This window comes from Sus scrofa, chromosome 9, assembly GCF_000003025.6.
Source record: "Sus scrofa isolate TJ Tabasco breed Duroc chromosome 9, Sscrofa11.1, whole genome shotgun sequence".
Lineage (NCBI taxonomy): Eukaryota > Metazoa > Chordata > Mammalia > Artiodactyla > Suidae > Sus > Sus scrofa.
The window spans coordinates 92,730,124-92,747,690 of NC_010451.4; the positions used below are offsets into that span (position 1 = coordinate 92,730,124).

At 38.9% G+C, this 17,567-nt stretch overlaps 2 protein-coding genes across 6 annotated transcripts in view; one reads left to right on the forward strand and one right to left on the reverse strand.

The window, feature by feature from the left end:
* The window catches only part of RUNDC3B (RUN domain containing 3B), a 297,986-nt gene that overhangs the window by 204,535 nt on the left and 75,884 nt on the right, over positions 1-17,567 (reverse strand). The window lies entirely within an intron of this gene.
* Positions 1-17,567, forward strand: part of LOC100522267 (multidrug resistance protein 1-like) — an 84,603-nt gene that overhangs the window by 13,784 nt on the left and 53,252 nt on the right. The window contains 3 exon segments of the mRNA XM_013989589.2: positions 715-939; positions 1,341-1,512; positions 8,368-8,492. Coding sequence (XP_013845043.2) covers positions 715-939; positions 1,341-1,512; positions 8,368-8,492 — 522 coding nt within the window.

The following is a 17,567-nucleotide window of genomic DNA, read 5'->3' on the forward strand; positions in this document are numbered from 1 at the left end:
TTTTCTCTTGGCATCTGAGCTTTGCCAGATTAATAGCCTAAAGGACCAGGGGACCATTTCCATCTCTTGGTCCCACTTTCTGGCAAATTCTGTCACTTCTTTTCATTCCTTAATGTGCAGAAACAAACCCAAGTGTTCATCAGCTGATACGGAGGCAACTCACCATACAAGTCTTTCACAATAACCAGCATTCTCTGAATGCAAAGTGTGTGGGCCAAAATATATTCACACATGACTGTGTTACAGTTCTTAGCTCCATTTACCAATTAGAAAACTGAGGCTTAGAAAGGTTAAGCAGCTTGCCCAAGGTTACACACACTTAAATGAAGAGCTAGGATTTGCCTAAGACAGAAACCATATTCTTTTTTTTTTTTTTTTTTTAAATGACCGCATCTGCGGCATATTGGAAGTTCCTGGGCCAGGGACTGATCCAGAGCCACAGCTGTGGCAACATGGGATCCATTAAGCTACTGCCCTGGGGCCGAGGAGGATTGAACCCATGCCTTGTAGTGACCTGTGCCTCTCCAGTCGGATTCTTAACCTACTGCACCATAGCAGGAACTCCTGAAACCATACTCTTCAGTGTTGCACTATATCAGGGCAGCCACAGGTGGATACTGACCATCAACTCTGTTAAGGAAGGCACAACAGCCAGATAACTGAAAAAGCCAGGATGAATGGTCTGGTGGGGAAAAGAGGGCATCGATGAGAAAGCAGAACCTGTGCAGTGTTCTTATTGTTTTTCAGGTACGCCTATTATTACAGTGCCATTGGTGCTGGCGTGCTTGTTGCTGCTTACATCCAGGTTTTGTTCTGGTGCCTGGCAGCCGGAAGACAAATATACAAAATCAGAAAACGTTTTTTTCATGCTATCATGCAGCAGGAGATAGGCTGGTTTGATATGCATGATGTTGGGGAGCTTAACACCCGGCTCACAGAGTAAGTACCTGGGTTTCTGTTGACCTCAGACATGCTTCATCTTATTAGAATGAAGGTGATGTCATCTCATCTGCTAGGAGCTGTCAGTGTATCACTCAGAAGCAGTTATGAAACCAGATTGCTTCTGAGCTGCCACCATGTCTTATGCATGTTTTTGTACCCAGAACCCTGGCAGGGCATGAGGGCACTGAATTTGGGGTTGGATTTGCCAGACTCAAGGCATCCTCTGGGAGTGGGCATCAAAGCAGAAATATGATACTTCCTGAGCAAATTTTTGAGCAAATCCTACATGTAAACGTGTTTACTCCATGCTGAAAAGCAAACAAGCAACGTGACTGGATTCAGGAAAAAAAGTTCTGTGTTCACAATCCTGATGTTTATTTCTGACATTGTTCTTTCAGTGACATCTCCAAAATTAATAATGGAATTGGTGACAAAATTGGAGTGTTCTTTTAGTTACTAGCAACGTTCGTCATTGGTTTTATAGTAGCATTTTCACGTGGTTGGAAGCTGACTCTTGTGATTCTGACCATCACTCCTGTTCTTGGTCTGTCAGTTGCTGTCTGGGCAAAGGTAGGTGAAATCTGTGAATACAGACTGTTTCCACCTCTTGAAACACCCCTCTCACCTCTCCCTGCAGTGGAGGCCTGTTTTTGTCAATGATGACCTTGACTCTAGACTTGATACTTGGTTTTGAATCTTCTGTTCAGAATCAGTGGGAATAAGATGCAGTTTCACTGAGTCCTCTATCTACCGGGACTCTGTGCTGTGCTGGGCCCTGCAGTTATTTGGGGAAGGGATGAGAAGGAAAGGAGTAGCTTTCAGAGTTCCCACTATGGCCTGGCCTGGCACAGTGGGTTAAGGATCCAGCTCAGGGTGGAAGTATGGCTCAGATCTGATTGATTCTGTTACCCAGGAACTTCATATGCTGCCAGGAGGCCCAAAAAAAAAAAAAAAAAAAAAAAAAAAGGGTAAAAACCCCAAAGGAGTAGCTCTCATCTCATTCTCTTCCTCAGAGACAATTCCATATACCCAAGTAGAACTTTAAGGTCAATGAACAACACATATGTCTTACCAAGAACCAAGAAAATCACAACTTGAATGAGAAAAAAAAGAAAACAATTAATGACCAAATGCTGAGAAAGTTCATATATTAGAATTACTTGGCATGGATTTTGGAACAGTAATCACAAAAGTGGTTCCCTAATCAATGACAGATTCTCCTGAAACAAAAGAAAATAGAAAATATCAGCAATGAAAAAGAAGTTATGGCAGCTCAATATCAAAAAACAAACAACCCAATCAAAAAATGGGCATATTTCAGGTGTTCCTATCTTGGCTCAGTGGAAACAAATCTGACTAGTAACCATAAAGATGCAGGTTCGATCCCTGGCCTTGCTTGGTGGTTTAAGTATCCGGTGTTTCCATGAGCTGTGGTATAGGTCTCAGACACAGCTAGGATCCCACATTGCTGTGGCTGTTGTGTGGGCTGGCAGCTGCAGCTCCAATTTGACCCCTAGCTTGGGAACCTCCATATGTTGCAGGTGTGGCCCTAAAAAGACAAAAAAGTAAAAAAAAAAGGTAAATAAAACTTAAAAAAAAAAAAAAACGAAATCAAAGAAAATATTTTCCCAATCAGTTAGAGAGCAAACAACAGATTACCTGTAGGGAACACCCATTTGTCTGACGGTATATTTCTTATCTGAAATCATAAAGGCCAGAAGGAAATGGCTAAGTATTTTTCAACTGTTTAAAGAAAAACTGTCAACTGCATACACTATGGTAAAACTATTTTTCAATAGTGACTGGGAAACAAAAATATTCTTAGATCATAGGAAACTGAAGAAATTTTATGCAAGCATACTGACTGAATGGAGTTCTTCAGACAGAATGAAAATGATAAAAGGAATGCTGGAAGGGAAAAGAACAATTGAATGCAGTAATGTGGATTTTCCCTTTTCTTTTCCCCAGGAGATTTCTAAGTCATATTGAATGATTTTTTTTTTTTTTTTTGTCTTTTTAGGGCCGCATCTGAGGCGTATGGAGGTTCCCAGGCTAGGGGTCTAATCAGAGCTGTTGCTGCTGGCCTACACCAGAGCCATAGCTATGCTGGATCTGAGCCGCATCTTCGACCTACACTACAGCTCACAGCAATGCCAGATCTTTAACCCACTGAGTGAGGCCAGGGATCGAACTCACGACCTCATGGTTCCTAGTTGGATTCGTTTCCACTCCACCATGACAGGAATTCCCATATTTAATGATTGAACCAAAAACTTAAGTGGTAAAATGTTGATACCAGTAGATTTTTATAAGTCACATATGAATAGTATCCAGAACAGCCCTTATGAAACCCAAGCAAAAAGATAGGTACAAAAACACTATAAATAAATCAAGATGGGATCCTAAAAATCAAGTAACACCCAGAAAGTCAAGAAAGAGAAGCAAAGGAATGAAAAAGATAGGAAATAAATAGAAAGCAAATAATAAAATGGTAGACTTGGAGTTCCCATCATGGCTCAGTGACAATGAATCCAACTAGTATCAGTGAGGATGTGGGTGCAATCCCTGGCCTTGCTCAGTGGATTAAGGATCTGACTTTGCTGTGAATGTGGTGTAGGCTTGCAGCTTCAGCTCCAATTCAACCCCTAACCTGAGAATTTCCATATGTGTGTATGCAGCTCTAAAAAGACAAAAATAAATAATTAAATAAAAGGGTAGACTCCACTGCTAATATATTTGTTAACTTAAATGTGGATAGCTAAAAAATACCAGTCAAAAGAAGTTTGCCAGGAGTTCCCATTGTGGCTCATTGGGTTAGGAACTCAACATAGTCTCTGTGAGGATGTGGGTTCGATCTCTGACCTTAGTCAGTGGGTTAAGGATCCCATGTTGCCACAAGCTGTGGCATAGGTCACAGATGCAGCTCAAATGCAGTGTCGCCACGTTGTGAGGTAGCCCACAGCTGCAGCTCCAATTTGACCCCTAGCCTGGGAACTTTAATATGCCACAGGAGCGGCTGTTAAAAAAATAAATAGCAGATTGGTTAAAAAAAACAAACAAAAACATGACCCAGCACCTCTCTGCTGCTTACAAGAAACTAAAAATTAAACAGCATAGGGTAGAGTGGAAGGAAGAGGTTGGAAAAAGATACACCATGCAATCATTAATATTTTTAAGGAGTGGCTATATTGATACCTGAATATTAACTCCAGAAGAAAGATTATTACTACAACAAAAGAGGAACATTACATAATGATAAAAGGAATCATTCCACCAGGAAGATGTAATGATTGTAAAGATGTTTGCATCAAATAACAAAGCCTTAAAATATATGAATTAAAGACCAAGAGAGTTGAAGGGAGAAATAGAAAAACCACAATTATTTTATGATCTTCTATCAGCAGTGATAGAATTACTAGACAGAAAATCTAGCTAGACTCTAGAAGATCTGACCAACATGATCAACCAAGAGGATATAACTGACATTCATAAAACATCGTACCTAACAACATCAGGATACACATTAAACATTCACCAGTATAGATCATATCCTGGGCTAGAAAATAAACCTCAGAAAATTTAAAAGAATTAAAACTATAAAGTGCGTTTTCTCTGACAATAGAGGTATCCCACCAGAAACAAATAATAGAACAATGAGAAAAATCTCTAAACATCTGGGAATTCTTAAATATTACATTTTTTTGGCCACACCTGTGACATGTGGACGTTCCCTGGTCAGGGATGCAACCTGAGCCACAGCAGTGACAACGCCAGATCCTTAACTGGTAGGCCATCAAGGAACTCCTAAATAATACATTAAAAAATAATCCATGGATTATAAAAGAAGTTTCAAAGGAAAAAATACATGTAGCTAAATGAAAACAAAAGCACAAAATAGCAAAATATTTGGGATGTAGTAAGAGTTGAAAAAAATTTATAACATTAAATAGCTTCATTAGAAATGAATCTCAAATCAAAATAAGTTCTTTCCATAAGAAGCTACAAAAAAGAAGAACAAAATATGTCCAAAACAAGCAGAATAAGGAAATAAGGATGAGAACAGTAATCAGTGAACTTGAAATTAGGAAAATAATAGTGAATATCAATGAAAGAGAAAACTGGTTCTTCAAAAAAAAATTAAAAAAATCAGTAGGAATTCTCTTCGTGGCTCAGTGTTTTTTAACCTACCAGACTAGGAACCATGAGGATGTGGGTTCGATCCCTGGCCTCACGCAGTGGGCTAAGGATCTGGCATTGCCCTGAGCTGTGGTGTAGGTCGCAGACACAGCTTGGTTCCCATGTTGCTGTGGCTGTAGCATAGGCCAGCAGCTGTAGCTCCAATTTGACCCCTAGCCTGGGAACTTACACAAGTCATGGATGCGACCCTAAAAAGAAAAAAAAAAAAGAAAAAAGAAAAAAGAAAAAAAATCAGTCAAAATAGCAAGACTGACAAAAAGGACACAAATCACAATATCAAGAACAAAATAGAAGTTTTCTGGTGGCCCAGAGGGTTAAGGATCTGATACTGTCACTGCTGTAGCTCTGGGTCCTGCAGTGGTATGGTTTCAATCCCTATCCCAGGAACTTCTACATGCCCTGGGCATGGCCAAAAAAGGAAGAAAATGAAAGGATATTACTACAAATCCCACAGCCTTTAAAAAGATATTAAAGAATTCCCACTGTGGCACAATGGGATTGGTGGCATCTTGGGAGCCCTGGGAAGTATGTTCCATCCCTGGCCTGGCACAATGAGTAAAGGATCCAGCACCGCTGTAGCTGTAACTTAGGTCACAACTGCAACCCAGATCTAATTTCTGGCCTGGGAACTCCACATGCCAGGGGCGGCCAAAAATTAAAAAATAAATTAAAAAGTAAAATGAATATTATGAAAATCTGTACACTCATAAATTTGAATAACATTGATGGAGTAATGTTAAATTTCTGGTTGAGATATTGTTATGAAGTTTGGAAGATGTTATTATTTGGGCAACACTAGATGAAGGGAATATGGGATCCACTGTATTGTTTCCTACATCTGTATATGAATCTACAATTATCTCAAAATAATGTTTTAAAAAATAGAACATATATAAATTATCTCAAGAGAAAATAAAACCTTACACTGAAAATTGGGAAAAAAGGGACAAAAATGAAGGTCAAATTGTCTTTAGTGGTTAAAAATATTGCTTCTGAATATATTAGTTTGAACAATGTAAAGTTGACTATATTAACTTTTTTTTTTTTTCTTTTTAGGGCTGCACACCCAGCATATGGAAGTTCCCAGACTAGGGGTCAAATTGAAGCTTCAGCTGCTAGCATACACCACAGCCACAACAATGCCAGATATGAGCCACAGCTCTGACCTGTACCGCAGCTCACGGCAACGCTGGATCCTTTACCCACTGAGCAGGGCCATGAATCGAAACCACGTCCTCATGAATATGGGGGTTTGTTACCACTGAGCCACAACGGGAACTCCTGATATTTTAATAATAAATAAACCTGCATCCTCATGGACACCATGTCAGGTTCTTAATCTGCTGAGCCACAGTGGGAACTCCTGATATTTTAATAATAAATTAAAATAAAATAGCATGTTTTGGAGTTCCCACTGTGGCTCAGCGGGTTAAGAACCTGACATAGTGTCCATGAGGATGCAGATTGGATCCCTGGCCTTGCCCAGTGGGTTGAGGATCTGGTGTTGCCATGGCTGTGTGTGTGCTGACCCCAGCCCAGGGAACTTCCATATGCCACAGGTGTGGCGGTAAAAAGAAAAAAAAAAAAAAAGCATGTTTTGAAACTCCTAATTCAAAAATATTTCTTGTAATCTTCTGGTTGGCTGCCTCCAGTGTGGTTAATGGTTGTGGGGTGAGGCTTCCAGAGGAGTAGAGAGAGATAGCTACAATATGTTGTACGAACTTCTTACATGATGCAGGCCTGTTGATTCAGGGATGGCAAGGACCGCCCTGACTCAGACCCAGTGCTATGAGCGATTCTGGCAAGTGTGGCAAGGCAGCCCTAGGAAGGTCACTTTGAGAGCTCAGGAAGGTCTGGTGCATCACTGGAGTATTGTTTTGGGTACCAAAGAGGAAGGTACATATAGCACAACATCTGCACATGGAACATAGTCAATAAATGGGCATTTGCCTTCCCCCACCCACTCTTACATCTATCATAGCGCCTTTTACTTTCACGCTTAGCAAAGGAAAATATACACCATGCAAATCAAAACAATTTTGAGCTGTTTATGACAAGAAGGAACAGACTATTTTTCTTAAAAGACGAGTCCACAAATGCTGTAAATTATTTATTGGAAGAGTGTTACACTGTTTACTCAGAATTTCATTTGAATTGCTCATCTGTAATATTGAGTTAGATAGTTGACTAGTCACGCATTCCAGGTAAAAATAGTTAAGCTTAGTCCTTTCCCCATGCCAGTTGATCTGATTTTTATCACAAGGCCCTGCGGGATGCCAGAGGAGTCCATATGTCAGTAGCTGGTATTAGAGAGAGATTGACTCCGATGGCCGTGAATTCATGCTTTGGAGCCAAATGGACTCAGCTTGAATCTCGGATGTTTCACTGACTGGGAAGTGACTTGACCTCTTCATCCTTCCGTTTTCTCATGTATAGAGTGGGGAAAATAATACCTACCTCACTGTGCAATGGAGAAGAATAAATGTGACCCATTACTGTACCTTCTATAGAACAAAGGCTCAGGGACCAAGCCAAGGGATCAAAGAACATCCATAAAACAAAGACCTCCCTGGTGGCTGAATGTGCTGCTCAGGAACCCCAGCAAAAGGAACTCTGCCTTGCTGTGCTGTACACTTGAAACAAACATGATATTGTAAATCAACTACACTTCAATTAAAAAAAATTAAAAATAATAATTTAAGTAATTTAAGTTAAATTTAAAAAAATTTTTAAAGAGGGAACTCTGTTTTTCCAACATGCGACACCTCGCAGTCCTGTCAGCACACACTGCTTTGTCCCCTGCAGTCTTCTGACTCCTATGTTGGCTTTTTTGAACCAGAGTACATTAGCAGCAGTTATGTCGAGTACTCACCCCATTTCCTTGATGTACAGCCCTTTTTTCTATATTTTTATAGTATATACCTCCTTTTCTGAAAGTTAAAATCTCCCCAAAGTCTCAGGTTTATTTATTTATATGAGGAGTAAGGAGTATAGTGAAAAAAGAAAAATTTTAATTTATCACAGACCATTTTAGTCCAAAACGAATTGGAAGTGGCTTACAGAGTGCGTATACATGTACACTAAAAAACAGGACATGATGACCAAAGATGAGTAACAGATTTACATATAGTAACATACAAGGAGCATTAATATATATTTGTTTTTCTTTACAAAAAATAAAAACTTCTAAAAATCTTTTAAATTATCTGAAATTGCATTTTTAAATAGATACTGTCTTCATTTACTGATAAAGAACTCTTGGCCTATGCAAAAGCTGGAGCAGTAGCTGAAGAGGTCTTAGCAGCCATTATAACTGTGATTGCATTTGGAGGACAAAAGAAAGATCTTGAAAGGTTTGAGTCTCTTTTTTTAAGTTGGTAAACGTGATAAATTCTGTGTCACCTTATGTGCCTTTCAGGTTGATGGGGATGATTATTAGTGTCTTCTCTGTATATGTGTTTCCTTAAATGTCTTCATGGATATATTACTGCATAGCTAGTATTCTGGAAAAGTTATAATTCTAATTGTACTCTTACCTGTTAATTCAAAGCATTTTCTAGAGTTTCCAGGGTGGATAGTGATATAAAATATTTTATTAAATGTGAAACATTTAATATCTCTGGTGATAATTTTTTTCCCAGCAAATGTATTCTTAATTCTCTAAGACTGAATAAGTATTTTGTATAAGATCTATGGAGTCATTTTAGCCTGTGGTCTCTTCCCCCTCTTGTGAAGGCCCCTAATTAGCTGGGTGAAGCTCTGTGATATGGAAGATAAAAATGTAATGAACAGTGTGTTTCTACCAAATTTCAAAAAATTTTTATTATGTATTGTTTAGTATTTTCCTTGCAACTATCCACTTTTATTAGGTTCCTGAGAATGTAGATGGTAATTTACTCTATAGTACTCATCAGATGTACCGAGTTACAGCCAGTGATAGATTTTATTCAAAATTGAAAGTGTCATAATATTCTGATCTTATATTTAAATGTTATGAATACATATATTTTTATAAATAGTAAAAACTAAACTACATTGTTTGGTAAATGCATAAATTAAAAACAAGGGAATTTTTATAAGCCAGAATAATGGTTCCTTCTGGGGGAGATAAGGGGTTGGTCATAAGAATGGGACACATGGCAGCGGCTTCTGTGGTTCTTGCAGCCTTCTGTTTCTTGACCTCAGCTGTGCTTACATGGGTGTTCATTGCATATATTTTTTAAAAGCTTTATGATTGTATGTGTGTTTATTTTTATTTAAGTATAGTTGATTTACAATATTGTGTTCATTTCAGGTGTATAACAAAGTGATTTGGTTATATATATACATATGTATGTATATATCTGTATAGTATTTTCATTTCTTTTCCATTATATTTTATTACACGATACTGAATATAGTTACCTGTGCATACAGTAAATTATCATTGTTTATTTTATACACAGTATTGTGCATCTGTTAATCCTGTACTCAAAATTTATCCCTCCCTGCTTCCTCTTTGGTAAGTTTGTTTTCTATGTCTGTGAATCTGTTTCTGTTCATCCGTATCATTTCTGGGGATTCTACACGTAAGTGATATCCTATAATACTTGTCTTTGTCTTACTTCACATAGTGTGATAATCTCTAGGTCCACCCAGGTTGTTGCAGATGACATTATTTTGTTGTTTTTTATGGCTGAGTAATATTCCATTGTATATATACCATATATTCTTTATCCATTCGTCTGTCAATGGACACTTAAGTTGCTTTCATGTCTTGGCTATTGTAAATAGTGCTGCCATGAACGTTGTGGTACATGTGTGTTTTCAAACTAGAGCTTTTGTCTTTCCTGGATGAATTCTTTATAAAGTGAACATATATGTTTCTAGTATACTTTGTTCATATGATATATTTCATACCCACAAAAATGTCTTAATGAGAGTAATTTTTGATGGCTAACTAATCTAGTTTAAAGGGAAGTAATTCCTGTGCCATACCCCATTTTTTGCTTTTGCCTTAATATCTGACTAATGAAATGCAAACTCTTGGTTAATTACCTCAGAAACATCTAATCAAATGAAGCCCTTCCTCTCTTGGAGCTCAAATTCTACGTGGAGGAGGGGATGGGTACAAACAACTACAAATAAACAAAGTATCTATTGAACTAGTTGGGATATATATGACTTGAGGAAATAAAATACCCCTAGAGCCATAGGGAATATTTAGAGAGTTTATCCAGCAAAATCCTTTCCAAATAGTTAATGTTTGAGTAGATACAGAATGAAGTAACTTGGGATTCCTTTCTAGTTTTCCTCGATGGAAAAGCGGATCATCAAAAGAAACTTTTCAGGAGTTCCCTTTGTGGCTCAGTGGTTAACAAACCCGACTAGGATCCATGAGGATGTGGGTTCAATCCCTGGCCTCGCTCAGTGGGTTAAGGATCCAGCATTGATGTGAGCTGTGGTGTAGGTTGCAGACATGGTTCAGATCCCACATGGCTGTGGCTGTGGCCAGCAGCTATAGCTCAGATTAAACCCCCTAGCCTGGGACCTCCATATGCCGCGGGTGCAGCCCTAAAACAGAAAAAAAAAATCTGTTCATTATCATAGGGAGACAGATAAAGCCTACCTACTTCTGCTTAGTTTGTGAGCTGAGGGAGAGCATCTCTCCATAGAAATCAAAGTCTCAAGCCTCACTCTCTGTGCTGTTAGGGTCTGAATTTATAATACTCTTTGGACTAGGGAACTATCTCTCCCCTGAGCTGAGGATTTCACTTTACATGTACCCCAGTGTTCCCAGAAGCATTATTTACAGTTGCTGAGATATGGGAGCAACCTAAGTGTCTGTTGATAGATGAATGAACAAATAACATGTGGTATGTGTATATAGTGGAATAATACTCAGCCATAAAAGGGAATGAAATTTTACCATTTGCAGTAACATGGATGGACTTAAAGGTTATACTAATCAAAGTCAGTCCGACACATAAAAGCAAATACTATATCACTTAATATGTGAAATCTAAAAAATGCAACAAACTAGTGAATACAACCAAAAAGAAGCAGACTCATAGATAGAACAAACTAAAGTGAGGAGTGGGAGGGGAGGTGGGGCAATATAGAAGTAGGGGATTCAGAGTTACAAGCTATTATGTATAAAATAAGGTACAAGATTATATTGTACAACAGGGACCATAGCTAATATTTTATAATAACTGTATATGAGTATAACCGTTAAAAATTATGAATCACTATACTGTAGACCTGTAACATATAATATTTTTAACTCAGTGAATTTTATTATATTTACAGTTGTATAGTTGTATGTTGTAAAATTTGCCTGTGAAGATCATTGTACAACTGTAACATATAATATCGTAATCACATATACTTCCATTAAAGCATCTGGGAGTTCTCATTGTGGCTCAGTGATAAGGAACCCAAGTAGTATCCATGAGGTTCCATCACTGGCCTTGCTCAGTCAGTTAAGGACCCTGCATTTCCGTGAGCTGTGGTGTAGGTCACAGATGTAGCACAGATCTGGCATGGCTGTGGTGCAGGCAGGCAGCTGTAGCTCTGATTCAACCCCTAGCTTGGGAACTTCCATATGCCGTGAGTGTGGTCCTAAAAAGAACACAAATAAACAAACAAAAAGACTTTAAGCCCAGTGATATCTATATTCATCAAAGATACTGGCCTATAATTTTCTTTTTGGGTAGTATCTCTGTATGGTTTTGGTCTTGAGGTGATGGTGGCTTCATAGAATGTCTTTGGGAGTGTTCCTTCTTCAACCGTTTGGAGAAGTTTAAGAAGGATAGGTATAAGTTCTTTTTGTATGTTTGGTAGAATTCAGCTGTGAAGCTGTCTGGTCCTGGACTTGTGTGTGTTGGGAGTGTTTTTATTACATATTCCACTTCACTTCTATTGATAAGTCTGTTCAGTTGCTCTATCTTAATTCAGTTTTGGTGGGCTGTATGTCTAGAAAGTTGTCTCCTTCTTCTGGGCTGTCAAATTTGTTTGTAGTATTTTCTTATTTTTTTTTTTGTATTTCTGCAGTATCTATTGAGATTTCTCCTTTTTCATTTACTATTTTGTTTGTTTGAGTTCTTTATCTCCTCTTCTTGCTGAGTCTGGCCAGAGGTTTGTGAATTTTCTTTACCCTTTCAAAGAACCAGTTCTTGGTTTTATTGATTTTTTTCAATTGTTTTTATGGATCTCCATTTTATTTTTTTTTTATTATTATTATTTTTTTTTTGTCTTTTTGCTATTTCTTGGGCCACTCCCGTGGCATATGGAGGTTCCCAGGCTAGGGGTCGAATCGGAGCTGTAGCCACCGGCCTACGCCAGAGCCACAGCAACACAGGATCCGAGCCGCGTCTGCGACCTACACCACAGCTCACGGCAACGCCGGATCGTTAACCCACTGAGCAAGGGCAGGGACCGAACCCGCAACCTCATGGTTCCTAGTCGGATTCGTTAACCACTGTGCCACGACGGGAATTCCTGGATCTCCATTTTATTGATTTCCTCTCTAATCTTTATGATTTTCTTCCTTCTGCTGACTTTAGGGTTTTTGTTGTTGTTGTTCTAATTCTTTTAGGTATTGGGTTAATTTGTTGATTTTTCTCTTCTTTTCTGAGAAAGGCCTGTGTTGCTGTGAACTTTCCTCTAAGCACTGCTGTTCCACCATCCCAAAGATTTTGAATGGTTGTGTTTTCAATATCATTTGTCTTGAGATATTTTTTAATTTCCCATTTGATTTTCTTGTTGACCCATTGGTTTTTTTAGTAGCACATTGTTTAGTCTCCAAGCAGTTAGTTTTTTCTAATTTATTTTCCTGTGACTCATTTCTAGTTTCGTGCCATTGTGGTCAGAGAAGATGCTTGAAATAATTTCTATACTCTTAAATTTGTTGAGATTATTTTTGTGCCCCAGTGTGTGGTAAGTCCTTGAGAATATTCCATGTGCACTTGAAAAGAATATATATCCTGATTGTGGGAGATATAATATCCTGAAAATGTCTATTAGGTCTAAATTTTCTATTGTATCATTTAGGATCTCTGTTGCCTTATTGATTTTATGTCTAGAGGATGTGTCCATTGATGTCAGAGGGGTGTTAAAAGTCTCCTACTATTACTGTATTACCATCCATTTCTCCTTTTATTTCTGTTAGTATTTGTTGTATGTATCTGGGTGCTTCTATATTAGGGGCACATATATTGACAATTGTAATATCTTCTTCTTGAATGTATCCTTATCATTAAGTAGTGTCCTTCTTTGTCTGTCTTTATGGCCTTCATTTTAAAGTCTATTTTGTTTGATATGAGTATTTCAACTCCTGCTTTCCTGTCTTTTCCATTTGCATGAAATATCTTTTTCCATCTCTTCACTTTCAATTTATACGTGTCTTTTGCCCTGAGTCTCTTGTAGACAGCATATTGTAGGTTTTTAGTTTTTTATCCAATCTAATGCTCTCTGTCTTTGGATTGGATCATTCAGTACATTGACATTTAAGGGAATTATTGATAAATATGTATTTATTGCCATTTTAAACCTTGTTTTCCAGTTGATTCTATGTTTTTCCCTTGTTGCTTTTTTTTTTGGTTGGATGATTTTCTTTTATTTTATGCTTGTGTCCTCTTCGTTTTAGAATTAGTGAATTTAATGTTTGGTTTTGATTTGTGGTTGCCCTATTTTTCAAGTATGTTAACCCCTTCCTATATCTGCTTGCTTTAGCCTGATAGTGATAGAGGCTCAAACACATTCTAAAAAAAAAAAAAAAAAAAAAAAAGAATCTAGACTTTCTTACTTTCCATATTTTGTGATTTTGAAGTCCTTTTTGAACAGCTTCATGTTTGTCCTTTTGCTTACCATCACTTTTACAATGAGTTTTTTTTCCCTTTTAGATCTGTATACTAGCTTATTTAGGTGATTGCTCTCCATTTGTGACTTCCTCCATGCTATTTGTTCTTCTTTTTCATTTAGAGGATCCCTTTCAGTATTTCTTTTAGAATGGGTTCAGTATTGCTACAGTCTTTTAGTTTTTGTTTGTTAGAGAAATTCTTAATTTCTCCTATTTTAAATAATATTCTTGCTGGGAAGAGTATTCTAGGCTGCACATTTTTCCCTTTTAGAACTTTAAATATATCTTGCCACTCTCTTCTGGCCTGAGGCATTTTGTAGAGAAATCAGCTGATAGCCTTATGGGGGTTCCTTTCTAATTATTCTTTGTTTTTTGTTTGTTTTTGTTTTTTGTCTTTTTAGGGCAGTACCCACCGCATATGGAGGTTCCCAGGCTAGAGGTAGAATCAGAGCTGTAGCCACTGGCCTATGCCACAGCCACAACAATGTCATATCTGAGCCGCATCTGTGACCTACACCATAGCATGGCTGGATCCTTCTCCCACTGAGTTCGGCCAGGGATTAAACCCATGTCCTCATGGATGCTAGTCAGATTTGTTTCCACTGAGCCATGATGGCAACTCCATAACTCTGTTTTTCTCTTGCTGCCTTTAGAATCTTCTCTTTATTTTTTGCCATTTCTATTAAAATATGTCTTGGTGTGTGCCTGTTTCGGTTCAACTTATTTGGGGCCCTCTGTACTTTCTGTATCTTAATATCTGTTTCCTTTAGATTTGGAATGTTTTGAGCCATAATTTCTTCCACTATATTTTCAATCCTCTTTTCTTTTTCTTCTCCTCCTGGAATTCCTATTATGTGTAGATTGGCCCACTTTATATTATCCCATAGATCTCTTATATTGCTTTCATGTTTTTTCATTTGGTTTTTCTGTCTGCTGTCCTGACTGGGTGATTTACATTATTCTGTCTTCAAAGTCACTAATTCCTTCCTCTGCATTATTCATTCTGCTTTTCAGTGCCTTTAACTCAGGTTGCATCTCTGCAAATGAATTTTCTAATTTTTATTGGCTCCTCCATATATTTTCTAGCTCCTATCTAAAATAATCTGTATTACTGTTCATATTTGCTCTTATTTCCTTCAGTATTTTCAGTCTCTATTTTTTGAACTCAGGATCTATTTGACTGCAGAGATCTGTTTCACTGTTTGCACCTTCAGGTGAATTCTTCTATTCTTATAGCTGGAAATGGTTCCTGAGCGTCCTCATTTTGCTTCTATTTTTCTTATTCCATGAGTTTAGGGAAAACAACTACTGTAGTCCTGGAGGGCTATTTATATGCACAAGTTCCCCTTGGTATTTTATGAGGGCTTACTGTTTATTTTTCAGGATGTTGTCTGTGCTTCCAGGGAGATGGAGGAAATGGGCAGGGCTAGTAGCTGGTGCCAGGATGCTGGGCCCTTGACAATGGCAAAGGGCCATGGTAAGGTGACACAGGCTGCCCCTAGTTGCAGGGCTCTGGGAAGTGACAGTAATCATCAAGGGGAGGCAAAACCTGGAGTGTTTGGCAGTGGCAGCAGCAGGGCCGGTGCATTCCCAGGGGAGTGAGAGCCACAATGGGTGGTGCTTGGTTGCAGTGCCCTTTTTTTTACCAACCACTGAGGTGACTGGGGCCACAGGGGATGCCTGTTCACAGACTCCTAGTGGTGGCATGCCATGCCCACCTCTGCTGTCTGAGATTTCTACTGCGGTTTGTCTCATCTGCCTGTAGATCACGTAAGAGGCACTGCATCATGCTTAGCCCCCTGCTGCCCTTAGCCCACAGTACAAGTGTCCAGCCACCTGTAACCCATACAAGTGGTGCCTTACTGCCTGTAGCCTGCTCAAGAGGCGGCCCACCCTCTAAGAGTCCCTGCAAGTTCAGAGAAAGATATTGCTACGGTGGTCCACCCTCCTCCTCTCACCCTCCCCCAACAGTGGCACCTTGCTTCCCCAGTGGGCCCAGACTCCCTTCCGGGAACCTTCATCTGCAGCGCTCTGCACCACAGCCTGTGGTGCACCACTCCCTAGCTCCTCAGGCTGTCTCTATATAGCCAAGCTAGTCCTGTCCCCAGAATTGACCTCTGGTGCCTGAGTTTCAGTGCCAAGCCACTGCCCAAATGTGGTATCCAGGGGCAGTTGTACAGATGGTCTGTGTGATTCTCACTGATTTGCCTTCCTCAGTCCAGCTGCTGTGATTTTCTCCACCACTTCGAGGTCCCTCTGTCTCAGCTAATCTCCCAGTTGGTTAGTTAGCTTCCCAGGGTGGGTTCCTTTCCTCTTTCACAGCTCCCTCTCAGGAGGGCTGCCCCGTCCTGATACCTTTTCTCTCTCTCTTTATTTTCTTTTGTTATATCCAGTTATGTGTGTGGGGGGGTTTCTTGCCTTTTTTGGAGACATAAGGTTTTCTGCCAGCTTCAGTAGATACTCTGTGGGAATCATTCTAAATGTGCATTTTTTTTTACATCTTTGTGGGAGAAGGTGAGTGCCACATCTTACTCCTCCACCATCTTGATTCTTCACCCATCTTTTTTGAGTAATTAGGTATAGTTTTTTTTTTTTTTTTTAAAGAGAAGAGGGTGATCAACTTTTTATTATGAGAATAAGAAAACGTTTTCACAGCTGCATTCAAAGTTTTATATGTGGAATCATTTCTTCAGAAGATATTAATTACTAGAATGTATCTTTGGAAGATTAATTCCCCTAGAGAATTGGAAATTAGTTTTGCCTGGAGAGAAAGAGTAGACTCAAGACTACAACCTGAGGGCCTAGGAAGTTCCCATTGTGGACAGTGTAAACAAAACCAACTAGTATCCATGAGGACATGGATTCAATCCCTGGCCTTGCTCAGTGGGTTAACAGTCCAGTATTGCTGTGAGCTGTGGTGTAGGTCACAGACACAGCTTAGATCCCACATTGCTGGGGCTGTGGTGTAGGCCAGCAGCAGTAACTCTGATTCTACCCTTGGCCCGGGAACTTCCGTATGCTGTGGAAGTGGCCTCAAAAAGAAAAAAAAAAACGATGGAAGAAAACTAGAGGGCCTAAGTTTTTTTCCATCTTGGCCAATTCTTTTTTTTTTTTAACTCAGTGAAATTTATTATATTTATAGTTGTACAACCATCATCACAAACTAATTTTAGAACATTTCCATCCCAAACCCCCAGCTCATGCCTCCCCTCACAACCTGTCTCCTTTGGTATCCATTAATTTTTCAATCTATGAGTCAGTTTTGTTCTGCAAATAAGTTCACTGTATCTTTTTCTTTAGATTCCACATATTGGTGATAGCATATGAAATTTGTGTCTAACTTCACCTATTGTGATAATTCCTAGGTCTATCCATGTTGCTAAAAATGCCAGTATTTTGTTCTTTTTAATGACTGAATAATATTCCATTGTGTATATGTACCACATCTTCTTTTATCCACTTCTCTGATGATGGACATTTAGGTTGCTTCCATGTCTAGGCTATTGTATATACTGCTGCAATGAACACTGGAGTACATGTATCTTTTTGAGTCATGGTTGTCTCTGGATAGAAGCCCAGGAGTGGG